Here is a 17,836-nt window from a genome sequence, read left to right as displayed (position 1 = left end):
ACGGCGTGTATGACCTTGAGAGCTTCAGTCAACGCTTGAAATTTGCAGTGGTAACATCCGGTTTGCTCTCTCAGAGCTGAGCATATTTGTCGAGAAGAATCAAGCAGAAAAAATAAACGACTTGGCAGGGATTCGAACTCAAGGCATCGGGGCCTCGAAATGTCGGGGCCGATGTCTTAACCGCTAGGCTACTCCACCAGTGTTGTCAAAGATAACAAAAAATTGATAATTTTATATCTTTGTACGCTTGAATTGCCATTCATGCGTTGCAAAAACGTAAAAATTGCCATTAAAATTTGCCTTTGTTTGCAAACATGTTTCACGGTATCGCAGTACATGTTCACACCGTCATGCTACACGACATTCGCGCCATGCAAATAGCTGCGATATCTCTATTTACAACATGCAAGAAAAATGACATGAACAGTAATTGAATCTCTCCAAAGCTCTGTGCAGTTGAAAACAGACATCAAAGAAATAGTTATACATGTATTCACTTCTGAACCATGGGCGGATAGAGATATAAATCATGCTGCTTCAAGAATAACATAACATGAATTCATATCAATGTTTTTCCTTCATTTTCTCGATTGGCGCAGTAGCCTAGTGGTTTAGACATGCGACACGAAGTCTCGAGGTCGAGAGTTCGAATCTTCGCCGGGGCGCTTATTTTTTCCCCTTGATCTCTCTTGAAGATAAAATATGATCAGTCTTGAGAGAGCAAACCGGATGTTATCCCAGCAAAATTCAAGCGTTGACTGAAGCTCTCAAGGTCATACACGCCGTATAGGTGGGGTTTCGGGTAGCGTTTGCTGTACAGAATTCTGTACATGATTTTATCCCTATTTTTCAACCTCGTAGCCCCGGAAAGTCATAAATAGACCACAGCTTTAAATGAAAGGGTGTTTGTACTGTGTGTAAAAGCCGGACAGTATCTGTGATGGTTTACGGGAGGCTTACTGTGCCTTTAATGCTGAGCCACTGGGAAGCCGATTTGTCTGTTTTGCGGTATATTGTCACTTTTGCAGTAGAAAGATGCGCAAGGAAACATTTTGGCTTTGACAGTAGACTCGGCGTACCCACATTAAGTTTTGTAACCGAGACGAATTGTAATTACCACACGATATCGGACTCGGCGTCTGGACGTTACACATTACATTGTACCTGAATATTTCTGACTAATTTCAGCACGTCGTTTTTGGGCAAAGCTCTGCGAATCGACGTGAACGCAAGGGGGTTTGAGCGTGGCGACTCTGGAAGCGGTCTCTTGTACGAAGTGCCTGGCAGCAACCCGTTCTACGACAGGTCCCTCTACAGACCGGAAATCTTTGCTCTCGGCTTCCGGAACCCGTGGCGCTGCAGTGTTGACAGCGCAAGTAGGGGAGGTAATAATATCATAATGATATTTATTCTGTTGTTGTATTAACAATTTTTTAATTTTTTTTATATGGTTGTGTTGTCTAGTGGTTATAACGTCAACCTTGTGTGTGGAAGGTTTGGGGTTCGAATCCCGGCCGCGCCTGGCGGGTTAAGGGTGGAGATTGTTCCTATCACCCAGGTCAACATGCGTGCAGACCTGCTAGTGCCTTCCCCCTGAGTGCCTGTGTGTACGAAAAGATCCTGTAATCCATTTCAGAGTTCGGTGGGTAAAAGAAACGCAAAAACACCCAGAGTGCATCTCCCTTAATCGGAATATGACTGTATTCATGGCGCGGGAAAACTACTTTTCACGAAGAAGCCCACTCCTGCCTTACGAGTGTACGTGGGAGTCACAACCCATGAACGCAGAAGAAGAAGTGTATTTATTTATTTTGGGTTGATAATTGGTTTGATTGGTTTTAGATTGTCAATTTGATTTGCATGTTTGGTTGTCAATTTCGTTTGCTTAGAGTACCCTCGCTTTGGTCACTGGGTAAAGATAAGGCGACTCTGTCGTCCAAATGGGAAAATGCGTATGCGACTGTTTTCAATTACTCTGTCTTCAACAAACGTTTGTTTATTCACGGAGTATTAAAAGCCTTGGCCATGCAAGATCAGGGGCGGATCACATCAATTTTATGGGGGGGGGGGAGGGGGGGGGGGGGGGGGGTCCAAATTTCTTTTAGGGACAATTCGACGACGCGAAGCGTTTAGTTGAGGTTGCGAAGCGTTCGAACCTCTTAGGGGGGTCCGGGGGCATGCTGCCCCGGAAAATGTTGATTAGAAACAAAGAAAATGGAGCAATCTGGTGCAGTCTGAGCCAAGAAACTTCCCCTTATACACCTTCCAAAAAGTAAATTTAAGAAGACAAGTCTGGATCAAAACAAGGACAATTGATCGAATTGGTGCAACCTGAGCCAACAAATTACCCAACTACCTTTCAAAACCGTCACTTAGAAGACAAAGGCCGGCTCGTAGGGGGGTCCGGGGGCATGCCCCCCCGGGACAATTTTGATAAAAATCAAGGAAAATGTAGCAGTCTGGTGCAATCTGAGCCATCAGTTTTTCTTTATTCTGAATTTTTTTATTTATTTTTTTTAGACTAGGGAGGGTTTCTGCAAACCCCGGAAACCCCCTCCTGGATCCGCCCCTGAAGATAATTTGATACTTGTTAGTGCCTTAAACGATCTTTAGAGTTTTGCACAAGACATAATGATTGTGTCCTTTTTTGACATTTTTAAAACAGCGAGAAAGCAAGAACACACGGAATACTGCACTTTCCAACGGAATTTACACATTCTTCTGTTCCTTACAGATTTTTTAAGTTTTGCAATGCGCTAACTGCATTCTTGTCGTAGGTTTATTTGGTCAAACTTAACGAAAATTAAGGCAGATATGTATCAAATACTGATCTTATGATCTTAATTAAAAGAAATAAAATGGGCGGGGATGTAGCTCAGTCGGTAGCGCGCTGGATTTGTATCCAGTTGGCCGCTGTCAGCGTGAGTTCGTCCCCACGTTCGGCGAGAGATTTATTTCTCAGAGTCAACTTTGTGTGCAGACTCTCCTCGGTGTCCGAATACCCCCGTGTGTACACGCAAGCACAAGACCAAGTGCGCACGAAAAAGATCCTGTAATCCATGTCAGAGTTCGGTGGGTTATAGAAACACGAAAATACCCAGCATGCTTCCTCCGAAAGCGGCGTATGGCTGCCTAAATGGCGGGGTAAAAACGGTCATACACGTAAAAGCCGTGGGAGTTTCAGCCCATGAACGAACAAACAAACAAAAGAAATAAAATTGATTCGTCTTAAACCAACTCAGACAGGAACTCATTATAATTATACGCTGACCTAAACAGCAAATAATGCAGCTGCGAAAAAGCTATTGTTTTCCCCTTGTTTACGCTGGGCTCAATTGTCAAAATGTGTCACCCAAAAATCTTATCAATTAAGGCGCATCTGTTGCGACAGCTCTGAAATGAACAATGCAATACACCCCGCGGGTTAGGGGGAAGAATTTACCCGATGCTCCCCAGCATGTCGTAAGAGGCGACTAACGGGTTCTGTTTCTCCTTTTACCCTTGTTAAGTGTTTCTTGTATAGAACATAGTCCATTTTTGTAAAGATTTTAGTCAAGCAGTATGTACGAAATTTTAAGTCCTTTGTACTGGAAACTTGCATTCTCCCAGTAAGGTAATACATTGTACTACGTTGCAAGCCCCTGGAGCAAATTTTTGATTAGTGCTTTTGTGAACAAGAAACAATTGACAAGTGGCTCTATCCCATCTCCCCCCTTTCCCCGTCGCGATATAACCTTCGTGGTTGAAAACGACGTTAAACACCAAATAAATAAATAAAGAAAGAAAGAAAGAACAATGCAATCGTGGCATGCCTGAGATCGCTGGATAAACACACTTTATTAGTCGGGTCAGGTGTGAAAAGATGATGAATTTGTATGATTGTTTATGATTGTTTATGATTAGACGGCTGTATTTAGCCAGGTCGCCAAGCTGATTGATCCCGTGTTTTATAAGAACGTTTTGACTCATCTGCAAAAAGTAGTTCAAGATTGCGACTTGTGTTCGGTGAACTAATGTCATGACTTGATGTATCTAACGGTTGGTGACATTGGTTTCAATGTGAATACCCTGAATTCAGCACTCACACACAAAATGCGCGCATGCACGTACGCACGCACGCACCCCCCCCCCCCCCCCCCCCGCCCACGCCTCGCACACACACAAACACACACGCACACACACACACACACACACACACACACACACACACACACACACACACACACACACATACATAAACACACAGACATAATTGTGTTAAAATATGTTAATGTTTTCAGGTTCGGGTGACATTTACTGTGGTGACGTGGGTTCCGATCAATTTGAGGAAATCAACAAAATCAGAAGGGGAAGGAACTACGGCTGGAATCTGAAAGAGGGAAACGTCTGCTTCCATTCCAATAAATGTGATGACTTGGGTGGGTGTGTGCGCGCGCGCGTGCTAGAAAGAGAAAGATAGAGAGAGAAAGAGAGAGAGAGAAAAAAAAAAAGAGAGAGAGAGGGAGAGAGATTGTGTAAGAGAGAGTGTGTGACAGAGATAGATAGAGGTAGTAGGAGAGACCGGTGTAACACGAAATTTTTACTCCACGAAAAATGTACTCCGGAGTAAATATTTCGTACGAAATTCTTACTCCGAGTACACTTTTCGTACGAGAAAAGAACTCCCCAAGGCACGAAAAAATTACTCCCTCCACGAAATTTTTACTCCCCATTTTTTTTTACTTCCAATAAATATCTCGTACGCAAAAATGGGATGCGGGCGAAGGGATAATGCCAATAAGTGATCTCGCGCAAAGGAATGTCGCGCTACCCTCCTTCCACCCCTTCCACCACCAAGACTAACAGAGGACAAGGGAGTAAAAATTTCGTACACCTGGCATGGGAAGTTAAATTGCTCGTGTTGGGGTGAAGTAATTTATTCGTTATTTATTCGTCAGGTGAGTAACATTTTTGTACGAAATGTTTACTCGGAACTCACCTGTCTTGGGGAGTAATTTTCTCGTGCAATGGGGGAGTGCTTTTTTCGTAAAGGGAGTAACTTTTTCGTACGAAATGTTTACTCCGGAGTAAAAATCTCGTGGGAGTAAGTTTCTCGTGTTACACCGGCTTAAAAGAGAAATACCCGCTTTGAATAGATCTATTCATAAAACTTATAGTGTGAAGTGTTCTGTTTTATAGATCAATCCTTTAAAGAAAGAAATTGATCGTAAAATCAAACATTCTGCAGTCTCAGCAATTATTGCGCATAATGATTATGATCTCTTGCCTAATCTAATTGTCGTAATTTCTTCAATAAGCAAATAACAGCAAGATTAACGACTTACCGAGTAGTTCAAAGAACACTTAGCCTCATTTCTGATCACCGGGCTGGCTCAGTGCACTGGGGACCAAGCTCGATCGCTCTAATTAAGACACAAACAAGCTGTGGTCTAAGCATACGCTGATTAAAAGCACAGCCCTCCCCGTGTGAAGCATTCGGCTCACCATCTCAGATCTGCGCAGGATTTTATGCACAGGTTGAGGTCATCCCTTCACTTGGCCACTCGCCATAAATCAACAGCCTACGCTTTCTTTGCAGAGTCAGAATGATAAGTTCCACCTAAGAAATTAGTTATGTTTGTCTCATTATTATGTGTGTCCACTATATAAAAAACAAGTCGCGTAAGGCGAAAATACAATATTTAGTCAAGTAGCTGCCATTTTTCAGCAAGACCGTATACTCGTAGCATCGTCAGTCCACCGCTCATGGGAAAGGCAGTGAAATTGACAAGAAGAGCGGGGTAGTAGTTGCGCTAAGAAGGATAGCACGCTTTTCTGTACCTCTCTTTGTTTTAACTTTCTGAGCGTGTTTTTAATCCAAACATATCATATCTATATGTTTTTGGAATCAGGAACCGACAAGGAATAAGATGAAAGTGTTTTTAAATTGATTTGGACCATTTAATTTTGATAATAATTTTTATATATTTAATTTTCAGAGCTTGTTTTTAATCCGAATATAACATATTTATATGTTTTTGGAATCAGCAAATGATGGAGAATAAGATAAACGTAAATTTGGATCGTTTTATAAATTTTTATTTTTTTTTACAATTTTCCGATTTTTAATGACCAAAGTCATTAATTAATTTTTAAGCCACCAAGCTGAAATGCAATACCGAACCCCGGGCTTCGTCGAAGAATACTTGACCAAAATTTGAACCAATTTGGTTGAAAAATGAGGGCGTGACAGTGCCGCCTCAACTTTCACGAAAAGCCGGATATGACGTCATCAAAGACATTTATCAAAAAAATGAAAAAAACGTATGGGGATTTCATACCCAGGAACTCTCATGTCAAATTTCATAAAGATCGGTCCAGTAGTTTAGTCTGAATCGCTCTACACACACACACACACAGACACACAGACACACACACACACACACACACGCACATACACCACGACCCTCGTTTCGATTCCCCTCGATGTTAAAATATTTAGTCAAAACTTGACTAAATATAACAAAAACACATTAGGTCGATATATTTTTTATTCGAAAAGCAGTTGCAGATCAGAAATATAAAATTATGATTTTTATTCCTCTTTTTTATTGGCTCACGTAAGTGTAGCCTATGCGATGCTAACTTTTGTCTGTCTGTGCGTGCGTGCGTGCGTGCGTGCGTGCGTGTGTGCGTGCGTGCGTGTGTGTGTGATAGAAACTTTAACATTTCTGAGACTATGTAAAGCTCGCATAAGAAGATTACGTCTCGGTCAAAAGTGTTTGACGTGTGTGAAGACGTCACATTATGACGTAAGAGGGTTAGACGTCACGCGAAGGAATTGCTGAAAGTCTCGGTCATTGTTATTGTGAGCGGGCCGAGACTAGTTGGCAGATCTAGTGTCTCGCTTTCTTGCACAGTTTCACCTATGCTTACAGTGTGTGTGTGTGTGTGTGTGTGTGTGTGTGTGTGTGTGTGTGTGTGTGTGTGTGTGTGTGTGTGTGTGTGTGTGTGTGTGTGTGTGTGTGTATGTCTGACGGAGTGATTGAGTTTGTGTTACTGTTTGTCGATTTCTTACGTGAGCCTTGAAGGCTTCGCCTCTTGTTTTGATTTTTCTTTTCTTTTTTTCTCTTTCTCTTCTCAATTCTAGATACGGACCCAAAGTTACACCAAGATGTATATAGTGGATGTCATACTGTGTTTTTTGTGTGTGTATAATTATAATTATATGCATTTTAAATACATATTATAACAGCATAAAAAAAACATCAAAAAAATTTAATTAAATGTGCTCTTAGAAACAAAAGAATAATGTGGCGGACGATATTGTAAATGCATAATATTTAAACCAATCAAAACAACAGCAACGACAACGAAAACTACAACAAAAAACAACGGCACAGAAACACAAAATATGGAGTATTACATACAGAGGTTGAAACGTTCCTGATTTACACAATAAAGCTCTTTTAATGACAGACCATATCGCTTTAATTTAAAAAAAAATTCAAAAGGAAAAACTTACAGAAACAGCAGCAACAGCTCTTTTTTCTCAAAAATTAAAAGCGACCAAATTAAAGCCTCACTATGCTGAAGGACGAGCGAGTGTTACAAGAGTGCTGTGTCCCTACACTGCTGTCTTCATGGGACACAAGGTGTTGACAGTCTGTCCCTTCATGCTCTGGGGGGATCATCGTGCATAGGGGGGAGGGGGGGTGCGGGAGGGGCAGTGTGGGGGGGGGGGGGTTGATAATCCCTCTCTCCCCTCTCCTCTCCCTTTCTTCGTCCTTTGGGTCATAATGCGAGGCAAAGCACCAGCCAGCAAAGCTGATGCAATGGTCCATTTTGGCAAGTTGAAGAAAGATATATATTATAAAGAAAGGGAACGGTTCGATCTTTTATTTTTGTAGTACACATTTCAGAATACAAATGTTATTCAGCTGACTCCCTTGTGATCCAAAAGATGAGATTTGCTATGTAATTGTCATTTAAGGCATTTATCACTTGAGGATTTCCCAGGACTTTCATTTTTGCTGGGCAGATTTTGATTCTAGTTTGGCAGATTTCAATTTTTTTGGTCGGCGACACAACAACCATGCATCAACCTACATCCTTTGGTTGGAACATGGCTAATTGGCTGCTCGGTCAATTTGTCGACATTGCTGTCAAAATGTTGGCAACTTTCCGAAGTTCCAGACATCTGCATCACTTCGCTCCAATTGTGATAAATGTTCAGCAGCTCTCTCGAAATGACAGCAACGTTTTCAGCGACTTGAAAGAATTTTCAGCATTTTGCCAATCGCGGACGTCAAACATCCCTGTTGTATGAATTGTGTCGATTGCAAGTTTTGCTTCACTTTATGGCGACGTATTACCACACAGATAATAACGAGAATAAAAGAATTGGTGACATTCATTTCTGCTGTTGATCGCAATCCAAAACAGTCGTACATGCTTTTTCATTGTTTCATGTAAACATCATTCTGTTAATGAAACGTTTCAAACAACTGAACATTTATTTAAAAAGATTTTAAAAAACATTTGAAGAGCAGAAATAAAGATGTGCCTTGCGTACAAATGCAATATTACTGATAAAGGGCACGGACGTAGGCCTAAATAAGTTGCATTCTTGCCTCGTAGGAATTCTCCAACGGAACGGGAGAAAGTTACACTTTCCCAATTGACAATTATCCTCCGGCGACGCGCGTAGCTTGTGTTTCACAGAAATTTACCGTTTGAAGTATCCACATACGTTTTCACAAAACTTAAACGCCTGGCGTTAACTCCGTTAAATATCTGTGGCGCTATGAAAAACGCATTTTGATTTTACCTCTATTCAAAGCAGGGCTCCCCATAGAGCGCGTCCCTGCGTCCTATTCGCACAAGAAGCCGAAATCACGTGTACTAGAAATTCATGGAGGGGGTCCCGGGACGCACTTAACCTACAAAGAGCGGGTCTGGGACGCACTCAATTTCCTATGTCGTGCGTCCCGTATACTCTTTTCAGATTTTAGTCGTCAGCTAAGTCAAAGTGCAAACACAATTTATCCCATTTTCACGCGGGAACAAAGTGTTCGTGTGTGTTGCATTTGACTTGGAAAAGTTGAAGTGTCCTCCTCGAATATTCTGGTAATAAAAAAAAACCCAGTTCATATCACATTATTCGCGATCACAATGCGTTATATGTAAATAGGGGGTTTGGGGACCCGGGACTCTTAATTTGGACCCTCTAAAACTCTGCTAAACATTAAAAGTGGGGATCCCGGTGTAACACGAAATTTTTACTCCACGAAAAATTTACTCCGGAGTAAATATTTCGTACGAAATTCTTACTCCGAGTACACTTTTCGTACGAGAAAAGAACTCCATACGGCACGAAAAAATTACTCCCTCCACGAAATTTTTACTCCCCATTTTTTTTACTTCCAGTAAAAATATCGTATGCAAAAATGGGATGCGGGCGAAGGGATAATGCCAATAAGTGATCTCGCGCACACGAATGTCGCGCTACCCTCCTTCCACCCCTTCCACCACCAAGACTAACAGGGGACAAGGGAGTAAAAATTTCGTACACTTGGCATGGGAAGTTAAATTGCTTGTGTTTGGGTGAAGTAATTTATTCGTTATTTACTTAGTCGTCAGGGGAGTAACATTTTTGTACGAAATGTTTACTCGGAACTCACCTGTCTTGGGGAGTAATTTTCTCGTGAAATGGGGGAGTGCCTTTTTCGTAAAGGGAGTAACTTTTTCGTACGAAATGTTTACTCCGGAGTAAAAATCTCGTGGGAGTAATTTTCTCGTGTTACACCGGGACCCTCTGGGACGGGCGTTCGTGGGGAGCCCTGATTGAAAGGGATAAGGTTTTGAAAGATGCAGTCTTTCCTGTGTTAGCCATCTTGCCAGACACGATTGATCTCTCCAAGCAGCCTTCCCCTTCAACACAGACCGCAACACGGTTGGCCTAGTGGTAAGGCGTCCGCCCCGTGATCAGGAGGTCGTGGGTTCGAACCCCGGCCGGGTCATACCTAAGACTTTAAAATTGGCAATCTAGTGGCTGCTCCGCCTGGCGTCTGGCATTATGGGGTTAGTGATAGGACTGGTTGGTCCGGTGTCAGAATAATGTGACTGGGTGAGACACGAAGCCTGTGCTGCGACTTCTGTCTTGTGTGTGGCGCACGTTAAATGTCAAAGCAGCACCGCCCTGACATGGCCCTTCGTGGTCGGCTGGGCGTTAAACAAACAAATACGTAAAATACGTTCTTAAAACGCCACTAGTTACTTTTACGAAATGAAAAAAAAAATCAAATTGAGCATATGGTACGTGCCCAAGTCAAAGGATGTTCTTATCTCATGTAAACGCCAAGTCAGATCAAAGATGTAACGTGAGCGGGCAATGATTTTGTCTTTCATGTTGAGTCCTTTAACCCCACAAGTCAATGAATTCTGTCTCAACTTGAAATAAAGTTTGTGTTTTTAGTGTCTGCTCATGTGAGCAATCCTTGGATCGTGATCTTAAAGGCTTTATTCTAGTCGCGGTCAAGTAAAATCCATTCTTGTTTGCTTTTGATGTTTGAGTTTTATTAAACATGGCGGATGAATAGCAATGCGGATCAAAGCTACTTGAAAAATTAAAAAAAAAAATCGATATATTTTTGAATCTGAAAGAGGGACACGAATGTTTCATTTTGTCAGAAATTAAACGTTCCAATGTTAACTAATCTTTCTTGTTTTTTGATGTGAATAAATTAGTTTGCACAAAGAGCACCAAGGCTGTTGATTTTTGGTATATGTCCAAATATAGGGTTGGCCCTGTACCATAACAGAGAATGGCTAGATTTGAGATGGTGAACCGAATATCGTTGACCCAGGAAGGACTGTGCTTTTGAGACAGAACACGCTGTGCAATTTATGCTGAATAATGAAGGAGTTGATGAAATGTATATCTTTGCTATCCAATACAGAATAGTCATCATTTAGCAATTAACGAAAAATGTGGCAGTTTTATGTTCAACTTGTTGCAAAATCAGCGTGGGAGGTTGATATGCGCCTGGTTGGCTTAAAGGTCTAGTGTGGTCTGCATTTGTTTTCACAACATAGCCCAGGAATCAAGAGGAGGGTGGTGGTGTGCGTGTGTGAATGCCTGCCTGCGTGCGTGTGTGTGCGTGCGTGTGCGTGTGTGTGTATGTATGTGTGTGTGTGTGTGTGTGCCGTATGCGAACGTGCGTGTGTGTGTGTGTGTGTGTGTGTGTGTGTGTGTGTGTAAGCGTGCGTGTGTGTGTGTGTGTGTGTACGGCATCTATATCTAGCTGTCTACAATATGTCTGTATTTGTTTGTATGTTTGGCTGTCCGTATATATCTATTTGTGTCTGGCTGGCTGCCTGCTTGTCTGCCTGCTTGTCTGCCTGCTTGCCTGCCTGCTTTCCTTCCTAACTGTCTGTCTTTCTGTCCGTGTGTCTCTCTGACATTTTATTGTTGTCTGTACATGTGTGCAGAGGACGAGAGAGAACCAATCTTCACTTATCCCTACGACCATGATAGCTCCAAAGGCAGCGCAGTGGTAGGGGGCCATGTATACCGTGGCAAGGCGTTTCCAGACTTGTATGGCGGTTTTATCTATGGTGACGCTGTTACCGGGTAGGTACCCCAAGCCCTGAAAGTCTAAACAAATGGTGTACTAGCCTTTGGCTAATGAATCTGAACATTTACTAGCCAGAGAGCAAATTTTCTAGCCAAACCAACAATAAGTTTCAGCAACTTAACTCGCATTTGGCGAGTAGATGAAGATTTCTACTCGCCAGTTACAGGTTTCTACTCGCCATGGCGAGTAAAATATTCGCCACTTTCAGGGCTGACATCACCACTAGGCCCCATTTGGTCGCCGGCTTTGAGTGAACGAATTTTGCCCAGTTTTTATAACGGCTTACTAGTGCCAAAACCTGGGGTTACCCATTATCACGTGATAATTACTAATTAACGCTGTCAGTTACTGTTTTCACTCGTTAGTTACTCATTTTCACGGGAAAATTAGTCATTTTCACGGGAAAATGACTAATTTTTAGTTTTGGCACTAGCAATCTGCCAGAAAGTGAGCCAAAACTAAAAATTAGTAATTAACAGGTGAAAGTTAGTAATTTTCCCGGGAAAATTAGTAATTAACACGTGAAAATGGTAATTATCAAGGGAAAATTAGTAATTTTCCCTTGATAATTACAATTATGAGGTTTTGGCACTAGTAATCCCTATGACGACTTACTAGTGCCAAAACCTGGGGTTACCCATTATCACGTGATAATTACTAATTAACGCTGTCAGTTACTGTTTTCACCTGTTAGTTACTCATTTTCACGGGAAAATTACTCATTTTTAGTTTTGGCACTAGCAATCCGTCAGGAAGTGAGCCAAAACTAAAAATTAGCAATTAACAGGTGAAAGTTAGTAATTATTCCGGGAAAATTAGTAATTTTCCCGGGAAAATTACTAATAAACACGTGAAAATGGTAATTATCAAGGGAAAATTACTAATTTTCCCTTGATAATTACAATTATGAGGTTTTGGCTCTAGTAAGCCGTCATAAGTTTTACCATCACAGGAGCTTGTATCAAAGTGGAACCCCCCTTTTAAGACCTCAACAAAACTGAGAAAATCAGGTCTTAAAAAGGAGGGAGTCTTAAAATGGAGGTACATTTACAGAGGTACTGAACAGAAAGACTGAGAAAGTCTTAAAATGGAGGAAATCTTAAATTGGGGGGACTTGAAAGGGGGGGGGGGGGTTCCACCGTATCGTATCCTATAACCTTCTTCTGTCGTACTAAGCTTTATTACTGCAGTAGAATGTTATGGGGTAAATACGATACTTCGATAGAGCAGCCCCGACAATCAATCAATCAATCAATATGAGGCTTATATATATCGCGCGTATTCCGTGGGTACAGTTCTAAGCGCAGGTATTTTATTTTTTATTTAAATTTTTTTTATGCAATTTATATCGCGCACATATTCAAGGCGCAGGGATTTATTTATTTATGCCGTGTGAGATGGAATTTTTTTTACACAATACGTCACGCATTCACATCGGCCAGCAGATCGCAGCCATTTCGGCGCATATCCTACTTTTCACGGCCTATTATTCCAAGTCACACGGGTATTTTGGTGGACATTTTTATCTATGCCTATACAATTTTGCCAGGAAAGACCCTTTTGTCAATCGTGGGATCTTTAACGTGCACACCCCAATGTAGTGTACACGAAGGGACCTCGGTTTTTTGTCTCATCCGAAAGACTAGCATTTGAACCCACCACCTAGGTTAGGAAAGGGGGGAGAAAATTGCTAACGCCCTGACCCAGGGTCGAACTCGCAACCTCTCGCTTCCGAGCGCAAGTGCGTTACCACTCGGCCACCCAGTCCACAATGCCCTGTGCCTATATATATGTTACAGGCAAGTTGGGAAACCAGGCATTTCCGGAAATGACTAACGAGAGTAGTCATTTACGGAAATGACTGATTCACTCGGTCATTTCCGAAAATGCCTAAAGTTGAGCTTGATATTTTAGTCATTTACAGAAATGACTGAAATTACTTAGTCAACATTACCGAATATGCCTAGGCACGTGAATCATAGTCATAAAGGTTGTGAAATGAGAAATGTTAGGACATTTGTGTTCACGCCAAGCCAGCGATCGTGACCAAAACTGTCAACCACGTGAATATTGTTCTCCAAACTAAACTGAATAAGATTTGTGTTTAAATAATCGTGTGTGTGTGTTTTTTTTTTTACTTTTTATGGGCGGTTATGTATTTAATTTACTTGGGCTCGTGAATACTGTTCTCCAAACTTGGCGAGTTAGTTTCTGAACTTAGTTGCTGCACACAGTTTGAACAGACATCCACTATGGACGTAGAGGATCGTTTTCGAAAATGTCTTTTTGAAAGATATGCCAAAAATAAGAACTATTTGTTACCAAAGGATTGCTACTTTACCATGATCAACGACCTCAAGACAGCACAGGTGTCATCGACAACCAAAACATCACGCCAGTACAAACTGATGAAACGAAACGTTTAAAAATTATCAGAGAAAATTAACTCATTGTTTCATTCAGTGAAAAGTGACAGGGGCATGCGTGGCTGTTAACAAATTCCAAGCAATATGGAAAAATCCTGAAAGTGAAACCTTTTCCCTCTTTGCAGACTTTTTGATTCGTGCGCGCCTTCGTTTGTGCTTGTGTTGTTGTACCCATACCACCACAACCACCATTTTTCTAGCATCGTTAGCTGACACTTACTCACCGTGACAGTTTTTATATTTAGTCAAGTTTTGACTAAATATTTTAACATCGAGGGGGAATCGAAACGAGGGTCGTGGTGTATGTGCGTGTGTCTGTGTGTCTGTGTGTGTGTGTGTGTAGAGCGATTCAGACTAAACTACTGGACCGATCTTTATGAAATTTGACATGAGAGTTCCTGGGTATGAAATCCCCGAACGTTTTTTTCATTTTTTTGATAAATGTCTTTGATGACGTCATATCCGGCTTTTCGTGAAAGTTGAGGCGGCACTGTCACGCCCTCATTTTTCAACCAAATTGGTTCAAATTTTGGTCAAGTAATCTTCGACGAAGCCCGGACTTCGGTATTGCATTTCAGCTTGGTGGCTTAAAAATTAATTAATGACTTTGGTCATTAAAAATCGGAAAATTGTAAAAAAAAATTTATAAAACGATCCAAATTTACGTTTATCTTATTCTCCATCATTTGCTGATTCCAAAAACATATAAATATGTTATATTCGGATTAAAAACAAGCTCTGAAAATTAAATATATAAAAATTATTATCAAAATTAAATTGTCGAAATCAATTTAAAAACACTTTCATCTTATTCCTTGTCGGTTCCTGATTCCAAAAACATATAGATATGATATGTTTGGATTAAAAACACGCTCAGAAAGTTGAAACAAAGAGAGGTACAGAAAAGCGTGCTATCCTTCTTAGCGCAACTACTACCCCGCTCTTCTTGTCAATTTCACTGCCTTTGCCATGAGCGGTGGACTGACGATGCTACGAGTATACGGTCTTGCTGAAAAATGGCATTGCGTTCAGTTTCATTCTGTGAGTTCGACAGCTACTTGACTAAATATTGTATTTTCGCCTTACGCGACTTGTTTCTCTATTTTGTTGAACACAGAAAGACGTTTTCACTGAAGGAGAACATCGATGGCCGCTACAACAGCACGGAGTGGTCACTGTGTCCCAAGAATATGTGTCCGTGCAACGCACGTGAGGTCAAGAAGGCCTACCTCTTGGCCTTCGGACTCGACGTGACCGGTATGACTCCAGGATTTCCGATGATGGATATATTTGTAAATAGTTTTTTTTTTATGAAGGTCTAGATTATAAAAGACAGCCGAAAAAGCAGACACAGTATGCCAGACAGACGGACTCATCCAAAAACAGATAAACAGCCAGACGGACTTACAGAAAAACAGATAGACAGCCAGACGGACTTATAAATAACAGATAGACAGCCAGACGAACTTATGTATAACAGATAGACAGCCAGACGACCATCCAGCCACCAAGCCATCCAGCCACCAAGCCAGACAGCTAATCTCAGTTGCGTAAAAGTAAATTATTAAATGACTTTAGATAATTCTAGGTTGTAATTTTGTTTGTTTGTTTGCTTAACGCCCAGCCGACCACGAAGGGCCATATCAAGGCGGTGCTGCTTTGACAGTCAACGTGCGCCACACACAAGACAGAAGTCGCAGCACAGGCTTCATGTCTCACCCAGTCACATTATTCTGACACCGGACCAACCAGTCCTAGCACTAACCCCATAATGCCAGACGCCTGGCGGAGCAGCCACTAGATTGCCAATGTTAAAGTCTTAGGTATGACCCGGCCGGGATTCGAACCCACGACCTCCCGATCACGGGGCGGACGCCTTACCACTAGGCCAACCGTGCCGGTCTAGGTTGTAATGGTAATCCTACATTCAAACAAATATTAATTGGACCCAAAAAAAAGACTTAGCTCGCAAGAGGTACTACCACTTCTTGTGCCTTCTCCCCAAGCGGTAGCACCTCTCGCGAGCTAAGTCAATTTTTGTTCAATTGATATTTGTTTGTCTGTGTTCTTAAAAGACCGCTGAGTCGGCATATCTGTGACTGCAACGTATTGTTTTGTCAATAACAAACGTTCCAACAACCTACCTTTCTTGTTTTGTTTCTTTATTCTTTGGTGTAATGTTTTGTGCAGCTGAAGTGATGTTACTGATGTCGTCACAGTTCTCTGCCCTTGAGCCTGAAGGGACTTTGTTTCGAGTTATAGCCCCTACCGGGTAAGCTTCTTCATACACCATGTACTTGATATTCGACATTGTTTTTTCAGCTAATGCTAGGTTTTTGTATGCTGTTAATTGATTTAAAGATGCCTTTCTTTCCGTGCACATGATCATGTTCATAACCACAGATCTGTCCAAATGTTCACATGTGTGTGTGTGTGTGTGTGTGTGTGTGTGTGTGTGTGTGTGTGTGTGTGTGTGTGTGTGTGTGTGTGTGTGTGTGTTGCAGGACGACAAAGAATCCAGTCACTTGCGGTACATGCGGTTTGATGTCTTCCACAGTGCTACCGCTTCTTCTCACAATCGTCGTCTTTCTGCTCAACTATCATGAATATCAAGGAGAAGCTTGACTTATCCAACTATGTGACGAACCCTTCCCCAGTTTAACCACAACTTCCATCTTCTCTGAAACATTCCATTGATCATTCCCAGTTTGCAATTCTGCATTATCTCGATGTTGCAAAGCTTTTGATTCTTAGTACCAGCTTCTTTTTTTGTGTGTGCTTTTTTTTCCCCTTTTTTTCCTTTTTTTTATTTTTTTATTTTTTTTATTTTTTTAAACCTTGTTACATACACCCTGTCAGGTTTGCAAGGAGTATTTTTACGGTACGTTTCAGAATCACATTCAATGGACGTGCTATTTGCCAACGATATATTTCGGAATCTTTCGCGAAATATAAATATATAATCTGATCATATGTGAAACAATATTTTCTCTGTTTTGATTTCTACTACGGCTTCAATTTTTGCTCTTTGCCTCCCGTTGCAAATTTACACCACTAGTTTTCATTAAAATCACCTTTCTCCGTTACGAGTTCAAAATATTTTGACCCTGTGCAATTGCCTATTACTTCATATTTGATTCGCAAGACCTTTTGTTTAATTTGTTTTAATTCATCGGAAAAGGTTATGCTTCTACACTCAAAGTACCGGCAAAGTTTTGTGTGTGTGTGTGTGTTCACTTTGTGTTTTGGTGACTGTGTGGGTTGCCTGCGTGCGCGCGTTCTTTCGTGCGTGTGTGTGTGTGTAGGTGTGTGCGTGTAGATGTGTCCGTGTATGTGTCTCTGTCTGTCAGTCTGTCTGTCTGTCTGTCTGTCTGTTCAGCAATCGCTGTATCAATTGTTGTGTAATTGCCAGTTTGTTGTGTTGCTAACTAAATATCTTGAGCGAAAGAAAGTTACTCCTACAATTAATAAATCGAGATTGTATTCATCATAGTTTAGGAAAATAATGTAAGAAATAAAGATGATGCGAAACTTTGTGTTTGAGAGTTTTATATTTTGTACAATATCCACGGGGTCATCCCAGTTGGTTTTGGTGTATTTTTCTCTTTCGGACACACATCGCTGGTTCATTCAACTGTTCAGTGATTACTTACTGATCAAAGAAATACGAGTAATCAGAAGAAGAAAAAACCCATTGCGGCAATATCTCTGAGTGCGCGTACACACACTCGCACGCAAACACGTACGCACTCTCTCTCTTCTCTCTCTCTCTCTCTCTCTCTCTCTCTCTCT

The 17,836-nt window shown here is 41.4% G+C and overlaps 1 protein-coding gene across 3 annotated transcripts in view; it reads left to right on the top strand.

Annotated features, from left to right (window-relative positions):
- LOC138952852 (HHIP-like protein 1) overlaps positions 1–17,578 on the top strand; it is a 28,097-nt gene extending 10,519 nt beyond the window's left edge. For all 3 annotated transcript variants that reach the window (XM_070324585.1, XM_070324586.1, XM_070324584.1), the window contains 6 exons: positions 1,189–1,385; positions 4,281–4,418; positions 11,473–11,614; positions 15,162–15,301; positions 16,235–16,316; positions 16,549–17,578. In XM_070324585.1, coding sequence (XP_070180686.1) covers positions 1,189–1,385; positions 4,281–4,418; positions 11,473–11,614; positions 15,162–15,301; positions 16,235–16,316; positions 16,549–16,669 — 820 coding nt within the window. In that variant the 3' untranslated portion in view covers positions 16,670–17,578. The remainder of the gene's footprint in view (positions 1–1,188; positions 1,386–4,280; positions 4,419–11,472; positions 11,615–15,161; positions 15,302–16,234; positions 16,317–16,548) is intronic.
- The last annotated feature ends 258 nt before the right edge of the window (positions 17,579–17,836 follow it).

The sequence above is a fragment of the Littorina saxatilis genome, linkage group LG17, assembly GCF_037325665.1.
Source record: "Littorina saxatilis isolate snail1 linkage group LG17, US_GU_Lsax_2.0, whole genome shotgun sequence".
NCBI lineage: Eukaryota > Metazoa > Mollusca > Gastropoda > Littorinimorpha > Littorinidae > Littorina > Littorina saxatilis.
Note: the sequence above shows the minus strand (reverse complement) of the source record. Positions and strands in the feature narration are given on the sequence as shown.